Source organism: Amphiprion ocellaris, chromosome 4 (genome assembly GCF_022539595.1).
Source record: "Amphiprion ocellaris isolate individual 3 ecotype Okinawa chromosome 4, ASM2253959v1, whole genome shotgun sequence".
NCBI lineage: Eukaryota > Metazoa > Chordata > Actinopteri > Pomacentridae > Amphiprion > Amphiprion ocellaris.
In genome coordinates, this window is record NC_072769.1 from 20,780,648 (window position 1) to 20,794,857 (window position 14,210).

General features: G+C 41.1%; 1 protein-coding gene across 2 annotated transcripts in view; it reads left to right on the top strand.

The window, feature by feature from the left end:
* Positions 1 to 14,210, top strand: part of cntln (centlein, centrosomal protein) — a 92,022-nt gene that overhangs the window by 37,876 nt on the left and 39,936 nt on the right. For both annotated transcript variants that reach the window (XM_055010380.1, XM_023293622.3), the window contains exons 14-16: positions 6,143 to 6,243; positions 8,796 to 8,893; positions 10,835 to 11,364. In XM_055010380.1, the coding sequence (XP_054866355.1) occupies positions 6,143 to 6,243; positions 8,796 to 8,893; positions 10,835 to 11,364 (729 nt within the window). The remainder of the gene's footprint in view (positions 1 to 6,142; positions 6,244 to 8,795; positions 8,894 to 10,834; positions 11,365 to 14,210) is intronic.

A 14,210-nucleotide genomic window follows, 5' to 3' on the forward strand; every position in this document is an offset into this window, starting at 1 on the left:
TCCTGGGGCCCAAATGACCATTTCCCACTATGAATATTGCTGTGATAACTCCTGCACAGTGGGTCCCCACAGTGTTAGAGAAGGTTATCACACCCAGCCCCCTATAATATCTGCACTTGAATAAGAGGTTGAGGGGGAAGGTGAAACAAGTCTGTACGTCTGCTCTCTTAGCTGATTCACAGGCTTCCCGTGGCTCAGTTTAATGACATAAGGATATATTAAGCCACAAAAAATTCTTTGACATCTCTTTGTTGAAAATATAGCATGTTGCTCTTATGGCATGTAGTGCTAGAGGGACGATTTCCCTTGTAGCCTGATGCTTGCCAGACATACACATCATGTATACGCTCATATTTTTGTTGAGTTTTGGAATGTTGTGGAATGAGTGGAACAGTGTTTTAGATTGCTGTTGTTCAGCTGTTTAAATTTGTTAGCTATACACACTGTAGGTGAATGCCAGAACTTTACATTGCTAATATGGTTATAGAGCATTTCATTGTGTAACAACATTAACATGAAGTTGCTCCTTCTTAGCTTTTTTTTTAACAGCTTTCTCTCCTCTGTGAAGACAAAGACATAAAGACAGTCTGTCATCAGCCTTCGTTCTTAGCACCTGATCTGCTAATACTACTTTGAAATTTTTTTCAGCATCCTGCTTGAAAAAACTACTCTAAAAGTCAAAGCTCTACCTGGGAAACGTGTTTGCTGACTTCAGTGACAAACAAATGCTCTGACCTCAGTCATTATGATTCACAGTCCAAAGAAATGAACATGACAAGGGTCATTCCAGAATTGGAGGACATTTTACATCCCACCCATCAAATTTCAAATAATCCATGTACAAAATACCGCAGCTGTTGTGTAAATGTACTTGTCCGAGACCAAATCTAAAAAAAGACTCGGAGAAAAGAATGTTTTCAAATATTTTTTTAAATGCCAAATGAGTCTGGTGTTCCCCCTAAAATGCCATTTTTCTCTTGTCCCATCCCCTTGATGACCACATTGAATTTCAGACAGTTAAAATTAAATTTAAATCTCCTTTTTTGTTATTACTTTTTTCATTGATGTCTCTTGTAATCGTGGGGACTTTTATTTTTAATCAACATACTATTTTAAATAATAATTATCATGCATGCAAACCTGTTAGCATAACCTTTTTAGCTGGTAGAAGAAGAAGAAAACAGTGAATCACATGAAACGCTGGAATTAAAATCATCAGTTTTCCAAAAGAATGTACAGAACAAAGCTATGTCCTCTCTTCTATTTTTTCATATTGTCATGACATTGTCAGCCTTGACTGAATGTCTCACTATACCTCATGCAACTCTGTTATGCATATTATCCGGAAAAGGCTAATTCTTTTTGACTGTTTTCCATCAGTCAGTTTGTCCTCTTGGTCAGCAGTAACAGCTAAATATCTAGCTTCTACTCCTGAGAAAAAGCTAACAACCCTGTTACTGTGATTAGAGTAGGGTTAGCAAACAATAAATAAAACATGGAATAAAAATGGTACCACTGATGTGTAAACTGAGCCAGTCAAGCCTTTGATAGTTTATTGCCTATTATTGATGAATATGTAGCAGAAATTTGTAAAAGACAAGGTTTATTTTTCAAAAATGTTAAAGCCCAAATGTCCTCCAGTTCTGGAATGACCCACATAGGCTATAATATTTCACCATAATGAAACATATGGCGTCACTTCTACTTTGGGTACAGTATAAAAAATGAAAATGTATATTCCCTTTACCATTAGATATGAGTATATTTTTGATGTAATTAAGGTAGGCAGCACTCTCATTTCAACATATTAGCCCACATTACCAAATGTTACTAGTAGCCTTTAAATATTAACTAGTATTGCTGTTCCAGTACAATATTGCACAGATAGTTTGTCCATAGTGTCTGACTATTTCTGAAGTGATATTTGACCGCATCTGTATCTTATTTTTCTCTTTTGAATACGTTTTTTATTTTGTGCTAAGACCAGTACGACTGTAAAAAAAAAACAAAAAACACTGCCCTGGTCAGTTCTGTGCTTTTGGGTTCATCACTTGCCAGATTTACATTATTAACTTTTTAAAGCCTTTTCTGGACATTGGTGGGGCCATCATCAATACTTCAGTTTATCCATTATTTAGAATTCAAGAACCAGTATGATTTTTTTCAGCATATTTTTGTTAGCCAGGCCAAGGTGTCAACTTTTCATTGTAGTTGGGAACAGCTCTTTTGCTTTTATTCTTCATTCAGCAAACTGTCTAATTGCACAAACTCCTTTATATAATAATATAATGATGAACTGACTGAATCTGACATAAAGAGCCCTCTGCACTCAACATTTAACCTGTTTAAAACATCTCTTTAGTTTCTTTATGCCTTTAAAGCAATAGGAACTGACAAATTAATTGACACCAAGGATGAGCTCCGTAAGTTTCTTCTGGTTGTGTGGTACATCGCTGGTAAGCAACTATTGGCAGCGTAGGCTCAAAAATTCGCAGTGGGATCATTTTATCTGCCTCATTATGCATCTGTCTGCGGCACTCCATGTCCGTGCTTGTTAATTGTTGTTAAAGGTCTGTTGGTAAAAAGAGGCAGGGATTATTTAGGCTCCATAAACAGAATAAACACATGCAGTGCACTCTCAGACTTAAGATGATATACTCAGACGACATCAAAGCATAAATTAGCTAGCGATTACTGGGGAAAAAGCCTTTGAGATCATTTGCACTGCTCCTCTGTAGAGAGTGACCATTATGGACGTGAGCCTCCCCAGTAAGCGACGTTGACTCTAATTATGTTTAATAAAGTTTACCCTGATGTTCCTCATATTCCTCTATTTTTTTTTCCGTTTCATCTTGATTTGCTAAAAGGTATTAGAAGTAATGAGAGTCTTTTGCCCCCCGGACCAGGGCTTAGTTGGAGGAGGGACACATTTGTTCACACAAACAGAATGTTTTATGCATGTTCCTAAATCAGACAACTAAGGGTTTTCCTTCATTAATTATTTGGTAAATCAGTTATTGTGTTAAAAAAAACAGCTTATCGTAGCTGGAAGATTATGATGCAGGCTTCAGTGCGCCATCAAGTCTCTTCTGTTTTCATAAAGAGTCAAAATAAGAGCACAAAGAAGGCATTCAAAAATACAATATACAGTTACAGCGCAGATTATTGTCTGCTGATTTTCTCTCGTTTTAATTGCCATTGTCAGGCGAAGTTGTATTTACTTGTGAAAATGTTCTTATTTTTCCTTTATTTAATAAATACGGTGTAGTATTAGGATATTGTTTTATTTTATGTTTAAATACCAAGCAGCATCAACAAGCCACTTCAACTGTGAATATAGTGGACATTTAGGTTGTTACCTCCTTACTTATAACATAAATCTCTTTTTACCTCTCATATCAGTGGCCTGTGGCTGGAGAACCAAACTCATAAAGACTCAGTGTTGCTTCTGCTGATGCATTGCCCACAGCTAAAATGCATCACCAAGGAATGTGAACTCCACCAGTCACCACTTCTGCTGACAGCAGTGGCTTATCCACCCAAACTCCCTCCATGAAGGAGCAGCCTTCTAGTCTGAATTTAACCATGGGGGAATCCCCCCACACCCCAAAACAAGATTCTTTCCCCAGTGATAAAGATGCCAGTGGTGTTTTCACTTTCTCACCCTATTCCCTGCTTTTCCCGTGTATTTTTATGTGCCGAATAAGAAACCAAGAGGAGGCTGGCATGTGAAAGCACAGTGGCTCTAGATGATGTTGTGTTGTACACCCTTGTGGATGAAGGCTGGCAGTTTGTGCTCTAAGCTGTGTTCGGTGCAGCACAGGTAGAGATGAGATCAAATGACATGGAGTGGATAGCTCAGGGCTGAAGTTCTAGCACTGCATGAGAGCAAAAATGTTTTTTAAAACAGGGCCAAAAGAGCGGCGTGAGACATGGACTTGCATTGTAGACCACATCATTACCAAACATAACACCTGTCTGTTGCCATTAGTTTAGTTTCTGCCGAGAAACTTCTTTTGCTTTTATGCCTGCTGAGTGTTATTCTACCTTAGGTGAAGCGGCAAGTTGAGAGGGAATTGAAAATTGTCCAGCTAGCTTCATTTGATTTATCGTCCATATATATATGAAAAAGACTTGAACTACTCTGTAGGAGGTACAGCTGTAGCAAACCTTCTCTCTGCTGTGATATGCAGCGTATGACAAGAAAACATGGTTTTATTTCACATAAATTGCAGGTTACTGGAGGTAGTCTGACATAGGGAAAAGATAGGAAAGGTATTTGTTTCAGAGGCAGGTGTTTATAATGTGATGCAGATCAGAAACGTAGCTCCTTGAGGATGGAATTTTGCTTGCTAGTACCACTGCCTTACAGTGTTTCCTCAACATCTCTTCGAATTCTCACAGCTGCTCTTTTCCTATCATCAGAACCCCAATAGGCTGAAAATATCAAGCCTCTGTTTATCAAATGATACACTCACACAAAGAAAACAATGTGTGTGGAGTGAGACTGTGAGAGAAGATAATAACACCTTCCAGTTCTAACCAAATGGTTCCTGTAGCCTAAGTTGAAATCATACATAGTTTTGACATTTGTTTGAATGTGTCGCCTAAAGAAAAAGAAAGAGCAAGGGAAAATGCTGTCCACACTAAAATCTGTGGTTGTGTTCATTTAACAACTAGTGCAATTTAACTGACTGATGCTGAAGCAGATATCACAACTAGCATCATACTGAACAGAATTCTTAAATGCAAATAGGCCAGCACACCAAAGACATTTAGATGTCTTAATTTATATTGCATTTTTATTATTGCACTTTCAACACCTCTAACACTGTGAATTCGCTATCTTTTGCAGATAGGAACACATAATCCATCAACTAGGTGTTACTAAATATGAGTGCAATAGTGCTTCATGTCCACAATGTTGTTGTGAAACTGGAGGATCCTGGCCAATGAACTCTATCTCAAATCTAATCTGTTCTTCATCTAAGAAACTATGCTTATCCTTCAACCAAACTGAATGTTTTGCATATGAACTTTGATTTAACATCAATACCATCAGCATCTGAAAAGGCATAAAGGGGAAACATGAGATGGAACAAGCTCCTTCCACATACTGCAGATTTCAGCTCATTTGTCCCATTAACAGCCCGGACGCATAAAGCAACGCCAGTGCCTCATCGACTTGAGTTCATTTATGGAGGAAAATCTATAGAGTAGTGACACATATCCATCTGCTTCCTCACTCTCGCTGGGGAGAATCATTTGTGTACTTTTTTAATCTGTGGTCAGCCATTAGACCAGGCCTCTTCTGGACTATATGGGCTAAAATGCTAATTACTTGTCTTCTCTGTACGATGGCAGTAACTTTTCCCATTATGCTCATCATAGTTCACCACAGCCACAAATGCTCTTTAACTCCTTGAACGCTTCGCAGTGGAGTTTGCTCTCCTCATCATATGCATTAAGAAGTCAGTCAGAAAGAAGACCTACCTTTGTAATGAGGTTAACTGAGGGAAGAATGCCACTACAGTTGCTTGTTTCCAGTGTTTCTCTGACTCTTTGGAGCAGAGGGGAGGGAAATTAGGTGTGTGTTTCAGGTATGGTTGTCTCAGTGGGCTTTTGTGTATCCTCAGTAGACTTCAGTTGGGGTCCTAATAATAACTTGAAAGTGCAAAGTCTACAGCATGGCTCCACATAATTAGCCTTTAGCAGGAATCAAGCTAATTGCAGAGAGGTAATTGGGCACGCTTTACAGTCTGTTTGTCTGTTGTGATTCACACACACACAGATGCACACTGTACTTTCTCACCCTGGCGTTTCATGTTGCTTGTCACTTTGATTTCCAGATGAATTAAAGAGCATTTTAATTAGTTGATTGCTTCACCGTGTCACCCTTCTTTTTTTTTGAAGAGAAGCCAGCACGTGAGAATTGGCTTAAAATGTGGGATAAAAGTTTCTACAATAATGTGTTTCACAGTGAAATTCCGAGTGAAATTTGTACAGATTTAAAAAGATACTCATTATCCAGTGCTTGTGTTGAAGTGACTTTGCATTTCTTTTTGTTATTTAATTCATGTTTTAAGAAGAAAAGATGTGATGTAACTGTGGTATGAAGAAAAGTTCATGTTTGTGACTGCAGAGCTGTCCTGGAAGAGGAACTGGACACACTGCGAGTCCAAGCTGCAATGGACCGGGCCACAGTAAAGGAGCTCCACCTGTGTCTGGCTAATGAACACCAAGGTGAGCTCTTTTTTAATCTATAAATAATCTTTTCTTTGGCAGGGGGTGGCTTAAAAGTGATCATTATTCTTTATAGTCACTTATTTATCTTCATACTTTCTTTTACCATTTCTTGATTCTTTGTTTCCGATTCGGTCACTCTGGAAGTGTTTCTCGTAAACACATTTCACTGCAGTTTTTCTCGTGTTCATTTTCCTGTATTGTTCTTCACAATGTTAGCTAATGTTCAAAGCTCAAAAAACAAAGTAACAAAATAGTGCAAGTTTCACTCTCAGTGGTGCAAAAGTATGCATGCTTAACATGACCTCACCTTTAAGCAATCCTTTTACCTCTGGGCCATGTGTATTAATGAGCAGAATTAATAAGACTACTCCCGGTGGAAGTAACAGGACAACTCAATTAAGACTTGATCAACTCCAGGCCAGTTGATTGGGATATCAAGTAATGTCCGTGTTGCCTGCATATGTCATTGCCAAAGTTAAAAAGCACATCGCTTCTAATCCAATCTGCAGCCTTGTCAGATGTTGACCACTGCAACCAGTGGCCTTAATTAACTGGTTCAATAACTGATCTGTTCTAGATCACTTTAATTTTCTTCACAACCAATGGTAGTGTCTGTTGCAGATGCAAGCATGTGATTTAAAGGATTGTGCTAATTAAAATAGTGGATACTCTCCTATTGACGGTAGAATCGGGAATACTTGGAAATAAGGTCCTTCGAAAGGACATATGTAGTTTTACATCTGGTGAGACAAATAATCACTCAGTGTAAGTGTTACACAAGAGCCTGGGTATTTGTTTTCTTGTGTTTTGTGCTACAGATCATCTTGTTGTATCTACAAGGTAAAAAGAATTTCAAGTCAAAGGGTTGCGCAGAACTGTACTTGCCTAGCCTCACACAAGTGTTGTTTTCCTGTATTTTATAGACAAAACTCACGGAAGCACTCTAACAGTGCATTTTTAAAGAAAAAGATGAATTGAACAAAATCTTAGCTTCATTATAAAGGTGGTGCCTATTTCAATTGTATTTTAGGTTTATGTGGTAGACAAAATTATTAGATATCTCCTTTTTAGTAAACACTATCTTACTGTTATCTTGGTAATTTTGTAAATGCTTAATCTTTTAGTTATTTTGTACTTCAAATGAATCTAAATCATCATAGCAATATTTAGAATATATAAATCTGAAATAAAACTGGAGTCAGGAGGAGGTAGAGTTGACATTATTAAGAAAAAATTGTGAATGGCCACATTTATTTCTGAGGAACCCCTGTGACCTGATCAAAAGGTTGGAGGGTTGAAGCACTCACACCAGGATCACACTAACGAAAGGCAGCAGATGAAAGGAACAGCGCCTTTGTGCTGTATCCTATGAGGAGACATGGGAGGGACGTTAATGTATGCCACGGTGCCAGAACCTCCTTCAACAGTGGGTGACTAGGGAGCCACCACGTCTTCTTATCAAGGTAGTGCTGAGGTGCCAACTCCCATGCCACCAGTGCTGGAGCTGGATAATTGTCTTCCAACCTGGTTATGTACCCAGCGAACACAGCAGCCCTCCTGTCCTATTTGGTGCTCTGTCTGATTGAATGTGACATGTTGGGAAGACAAAAGGGCAGGCTAATTCAAAGTAACAAACTTCCCTGGGCAAAGCGTCAATGCAAAGCAAGGGAACAGCGGCTCTTTACAGCCTCTCTCTCTCTTTCTACTCTCTCCTTCTATGGCCCCTTTCTCCAACTTACTCTCCAAAAGATCAACTGACCTGAAAAGTCAAGGTCCTGAATATTTAATGTTTCCAGCCTCATTGTACAAATTATTTTGGTCGTCCTGTCATGAATGTTTAACAGGAGGGAATGAAAGGCAGAAAGTTTTATATTGTTTTGTGTTGCCGTTTGCATATAGGTGAGCAGGGCAGGTACTTCTGCTTTGGCAGGTGGATACTATATGTCAGACAGTTACACAGAGGCCTCTTAGATTGCGCATGCGTACATGAATATGTGTGCATAAAATCCCTAAGCACTTGCACTCTTGCATGCATTCTGTTATCATAAAGCCTAAATCATATGTTTGCCAACGCCACTATTGAAGTTCCCAGAATAAAGCAGCATGTTTGTCTGTGGAGATTAGACGTCCTTTGGGGAAACACAGTGGACTACAAAGTAGTGCAGCCTGGGGCTATGTTTCCACAAGGGATTCAAGCACTTCTCTTCGTTTGTTTAAGATCCCTAGAGAGAGGTTTCACGTTGTATGTACCAGTGTGTGCTTTTGAACACTGTTTTCCTGTTTCCTTGAGGACTACTAACTAAAATACCCTTCTGCTAATCGGGAGTAAATTTTTTAAAAAGTCCATTTGATAAGATTTTTGATGTTAGTGGTTTTGCTTTGCTTCTGATTTGATTGACAAAAGAAGAGAAAAGAAAGTGGACCTTAGGAAGGAAATTAGAACTTACTAATGCTAATTGATTTAATGTACCCTTTTTATTATCATTCTATTGATTGAGCAGCCTGCGTTTGACATGTGTCACAATAACAAGCTTTGTTCCCCTTCGCAGAATTGCTGCACAAAATGGTAGAGGAGCACCAGGTCAACAGCAGCACTCCGAAAAAACCTTCTCTTTCTTCAGGCCGAATGGAACAGTCATTTAAAAAGGTACAGCACTATGCCATCACTAAGTGTTCTTTGTCACTGCCAATGAAAGAAACCAGACAGAGCCGTAACTACAGCATGATGTCTTTCAAGGATAATTTCTCTTTTCTCTTTGGTGAATTGGTCATACAGTAATTTCCAAGTCAAGTGTCATCTAAGAAGCAGTAGTCATCGGCCCGTATAGAATTTCATTCCATTGCTACACCGATGACAACCAGTTGTACCTCAGGACTGACTCAACCCCTTCAACTGCTCCATCACCATCATAATCATCACCACTTTCAACACTCACCATCTGCCTGGAGAAGATAAAGGCATGGATCAGTCATAATTTTATTCAACTACACTTCTCTAAATCCAAAGCTATACTTATTGCCGCCCCTCACCAGGTCCAATCATCCTCCATAACCACCATCTCCTTTTCTGGACAAAATATCCAACCTCGGTGTGAGACTGGACTCTCACCTAACTTTTGAAAACCACATCAAACATCTGTGTAAATTCTGTTTTTTCCACATAAAGAGCATTGCCAGACACTGTCCCTCCCTCACCGTATCCGACGCTGAGAAGCTCGTCCACGCCTTCATCTCCTCCAGGCTGGACTACTGCAATGCCCTCTTTATTGAGATCCCCAGCAAAAGATTCCACAAGCTCCAACTGATTCAGAACAGCACTGCTAGGATCCTACTCCGAGTCAGAAAACACGAACATATCACCCCAATACTCTGCACGCTTCACTGGTTTCCTATCACTGCCAGAATAAATTATAAAGTTGCTGTCATCACTCATCAGTGCGTTTATGGAACGCCCCACAATACCTCAAAGTACTCCTCACTCAGCAAACCCCAACCTGGAACACACGCTCTGCAATTCAAGACCTCCACGCTCTCAGAACCAAGCTGCGTACCATGGGAGATCGGACCTTTTGCGCTGCTGCACCACGTCTGTGGAACTCCCTACCCAGCCACCTCAGGACCCCACGACAGTGGCTGCTTTTAAAAAAACACTTGAAAACCTTCCTTTTTGAACAGGGTTTTAACTTACTTTGAGGACTCCTTTTTAAAATTGTAATTTTAAGTGTTTGTACTGTTTCTTTTCACTGTGTGCTTGAGGCGCTTTGAGATGTCTTTAAATGAAAAGTGTTTTATAAATAAAATGTATTATTTTTAGTTTATTTTTCTCACAGTTACAAAGAAAAATCTACAAATACTACATAATATTCCACAAAGTGGTAGGTAGTTTAAAGTAAATTTTGTACTGAAGCTGTTAGTAGGTTGCACATGTTTGCTTTAAAAACCCTGCTTGCATGAGTTTGTGTGTTGCCCCCCTTCTGCCGTCATTGCAATGAATCACCAGGAGTGGGGATAGCCATCTAATTTTGTTTGAAAGGTACCAGGCTTCACCAGCAAGCAGAGTGAGAACCAAAAAAAAAGAAAAAAAGAAAAATTGCCTGGAGGCACAAACCCAGCAGGCACCCACTGTTCTCTTAAAGAGTCTCCACCAAAGATCTAACACACAGACTAAGTGCTCCTCATTGCTGTCTAGTTAAAGGTGAGCAGGGTAAGGGGTGCCAGTCTGATGTCCACAACCTTGCCTGGCTGGAGAGAAGGGTGTTGCTCCTCTTGCTTACCCACCCCACCATCTCCTCCACCACACGCACATACAGACACTATCCACGACATATAAACTGTAATTACACACTTGGGAAAATGTCAGTGAAGAAGGAAACCACTGTGTGCATGCTATTACAAAGATCAAATTAGAAACTGGCCCTTCTCATAGACTTTTTCTTTAATTCTAAAGAACAACAAACCAGGGAGTGCTCAGGTTTGACATGTTTTCACTAGCAATGCATGAACGGCATGTTCAGGTCAAAACTGTAGATATGTGAGTGGAAAAAATGACTATTTTGTATCACTGAGGCTCCATATCTGATTCCTTCAGATTGAGCAGCTGGAGCAGAGGATGGTGTCCCTGGAGGAGCAGACAAAGAGGCTGAGGGAAGAGAAAGAACAGCTACTTGAGGCCAACAAAGACTTGGCCCACAACTGTCACAGACTCCAAGCCTCTGTGGATCATCTGCGAACCCAAGAAGCTGTCCGTGAAGAGGCAGCCCGTGCCCAGGCCTTGTACCAGGGGGAGCAACATCGCAGTGAGATCATGGCTCTAGAAGCCCAGCTGGATGCATCTCAGAAAGAGGCTACCAAGCTTCATCATCAGATGCTGAAGCTGAGACAGGACCTGGGGATTCTCAGAGCAGCTAGGGACTTCTATAGGAACCGTGCAGCAGCTCCAGCACGGGCAGGTGGGATCGCTAACAACATTAGCAGCAAGGTCAAATTGAAAGCAACCAGGCACAGAGGTCCGCTACGCCAGCGCAGTCACCAAACAGTCAGCCCCAATCAAGCCATCAGCTGGCAAGGCCGCAGCACAAGTCCCGCTAAGGACGAGTGGGAGGACATGAGCGTCGATAGGTAATGAGACACATGCACACACACAGACGCACTCATTCTCACTACCTCCACCCTCATTATTTTTAGGTAGAGAGGGTGGGCTGGCTGAATTGTGGGGGGCACACAGCATCGAGGGGACAACGTGCATATGCAAAGCATAAGCAAATGGGTGATTGAATTTCATTGTCTGTCTAGTTGGTATTCAGGAGCCAAAAGAAGAATGTGAGCAAGAATGATAGAGAGAAAGAGAGGAGGGGGAAACTACTGTCAGATCCTTTGAAATATCCTGGGACGCCTTGCTTGGAGCTTATTGACTGAAATTTGCATGCAAAATTAGCCACCTCTCTACACAAAGTTGAACCGATGCCAGAAAAGCCCAGGGATAAGGGGGCCGCCAAAGCCTTGATACCTTCCAGTGATGCCATTTTCATGCACTAGTCACGCTACCCCGAAATTGACAGTTTGGCAGTTTGATTTAATTTACTGGTTCTTTGCATATTTACTAACCCCCCCTGACAGCACTAAGGATCCCCCTGCAAGGACCCACCCCCCGACTCATACACACACAGCCATATATGCTTGGAAGCTTACCCTATCTTGAGTCTAGTTATGTTGCTTATCTTGTGGCATGTCAATTCACAAATATATGTGTGTGTGTTTGTGTGTGTGTGTGTGTGTGTGTGTGTGTGCGCGTGCGTGCGTGCGCTTCTCTTACCTCCTCCAGCCACCCCTTAACGCCCTCCCAACACACACATGCATTTCCTTTCCATCCCACGCTCCTCTACTCTCTCCTCGCTTTAATTTGGTTAGATAAATTTTGAATGACCCTATTCGGATCAGTACCAGATGTCTACAAGCTGTTTAACACCCTCTAAATTAAGAACCATCGACAGTAATTATTTCATGTGTGTTTTATGCAAAAAAGCCACTGAGCCAACATCTATTGAGTGATGGTTGAAATGATTTGATTTCAAACACTCGCTGGTTTTTATTCCCCTTCTCTTTCTCTCCCTGTATGCCGCTCTCTATCTGCTCTCTCTTTAGCTCAATCCTGCTAACTCACCATTTCTTCACCAACTAATTCATCAGACTGTAATCCACCCCAGCTCTATCCGCATGAGGCCGTTTAACGGGGACTGGGTGCAGCTATGCCCTGCTTTCCTAATGCCTCTCCATGTGGCTAATAAGCAGCAGTCTAATAAACGCTTTACCTGAGAGGAGGATCTAAGTGGATTTGTGAAGAAGGGGTCTAAACTGAGATGTTGCCTGATTTAAGGCACCTGTCAACTGATTTGCTACTGTAAAGCCTTCTGTGTCTCTTATCTTGCAGGGGTCCTCTTCATGTCTTGTAGACGCTCCTGGAAATACAGTATTTCTGCCTCAGGAGCTTTGGCCTAAATAGTGCCAAATAAAGATGTCAGACTCGTTAAGGCCACTGACAAGTCTTTGTTTTGTTCGCCTTCTTTCACTTGATGCCTCTGGCTCTCTCTCTCAAGTTTTGAGCTGCTGGAGGCAGCTGACCATTTTGAGCAGATCAGCAGTTTTGCTTGTGAGCAGGACAGAATGAGAGCAGGTGGGCATATCTTACTGAATAGCTCTGTTAGATAGAATAAGGGATATTTTTTTATATTTGACATGTTCTTTATTCGTGTTGGAAGACAGTATATTGCAGAAGACAGGGCAACACATTCAGGCAAGGTAATAGTATACAGCATCTAGTTTCTTAATTAGGTGGTGAGCCACCAAAACTACCAGAAGAGCTTTGCAGCTTCTTGCATAGAATCTCCATGTTTTTGAAAGTCTGCTGGAGCCATGAAACACCACTGATTCAAAAAATAATCCCTCATTTATCCCCAAGCTATGAGATAGAGAACGTTGTTCATTAGTTTCAGGATTGATCGCTTGTTTCTTGGTTCCCCCACCACATTGAATGGCCTTGACCACTAACAGCCAGGCCAACACCTTGCATGGTAGCTCTGCTGCAACTGGTATGTAAAGATCTTTTTCTTGTAAGCTAAAAAAGTGTTCTATCAGTGCAGTGCTTTTTCGATTTATGGTGGTGGTGGTAGTGGTGGTGGAGGGCATCTCTCCACAGGGAGATCCCTGTGGTGTTCAAATGGGATGAGTTCTGATAAGTGTAAAAAAAAAAAAAAAAACATGATTCTTATACTTCTGTGTTCTTAAATTTATCAACCATCTGTATATGACACTTCCATTTTAGACCCAGCCTGTAAATGCACAGATGTGTGTTTGTGTAGAATGGGCACACTACACACAACTCATGGCTCTCCAGAGGTACCACTATAATGTGCCTGCACAGAATTCATAGCTATATATTATATGTTAAAGCACATCTAGAACACAGCTTTATTAGCCTGTGGAGTTACTCTGGTTGACTGATCTTCCTGATGTTCACTATAGGCAGGTGGAGACAGTATCATGCTGAGTAGAGTTCCTGTCTTTTTGAGTGCGTGATGGATGCTCTGAGTGTGTTTAGATTAGTTGTAGGTTTAATGTAGAATTACAGAATTGTGACTGTAGTCTTAGTGGTGGTGATTAGTAATCCTCAGGAAGTCCCTGTGCCCCTTCCAGAGGAGTTTTAACCCTAACTAGCCCCCAGGCCTGTCATGTTCCAGTTACATCCTCTCTCTGTGGTCTTTACCTCTGCTGCTTCTCCCAGGCCCCACCTTAATAAACCCGCCAGCGTAAATGTCACTGGCTTCCACCTTCACGTCAAAGGTCACTGTCAATAAACCTGTGTGTGTGCACGAGCGGGGGTGTGTGTGTGTGTGCATCTCAGGAAGCCCTTACCGTGCGTCCATCAGATGCAACTTTGCTTGGCTCTGCTCAGCCGTGCCTCTCACACA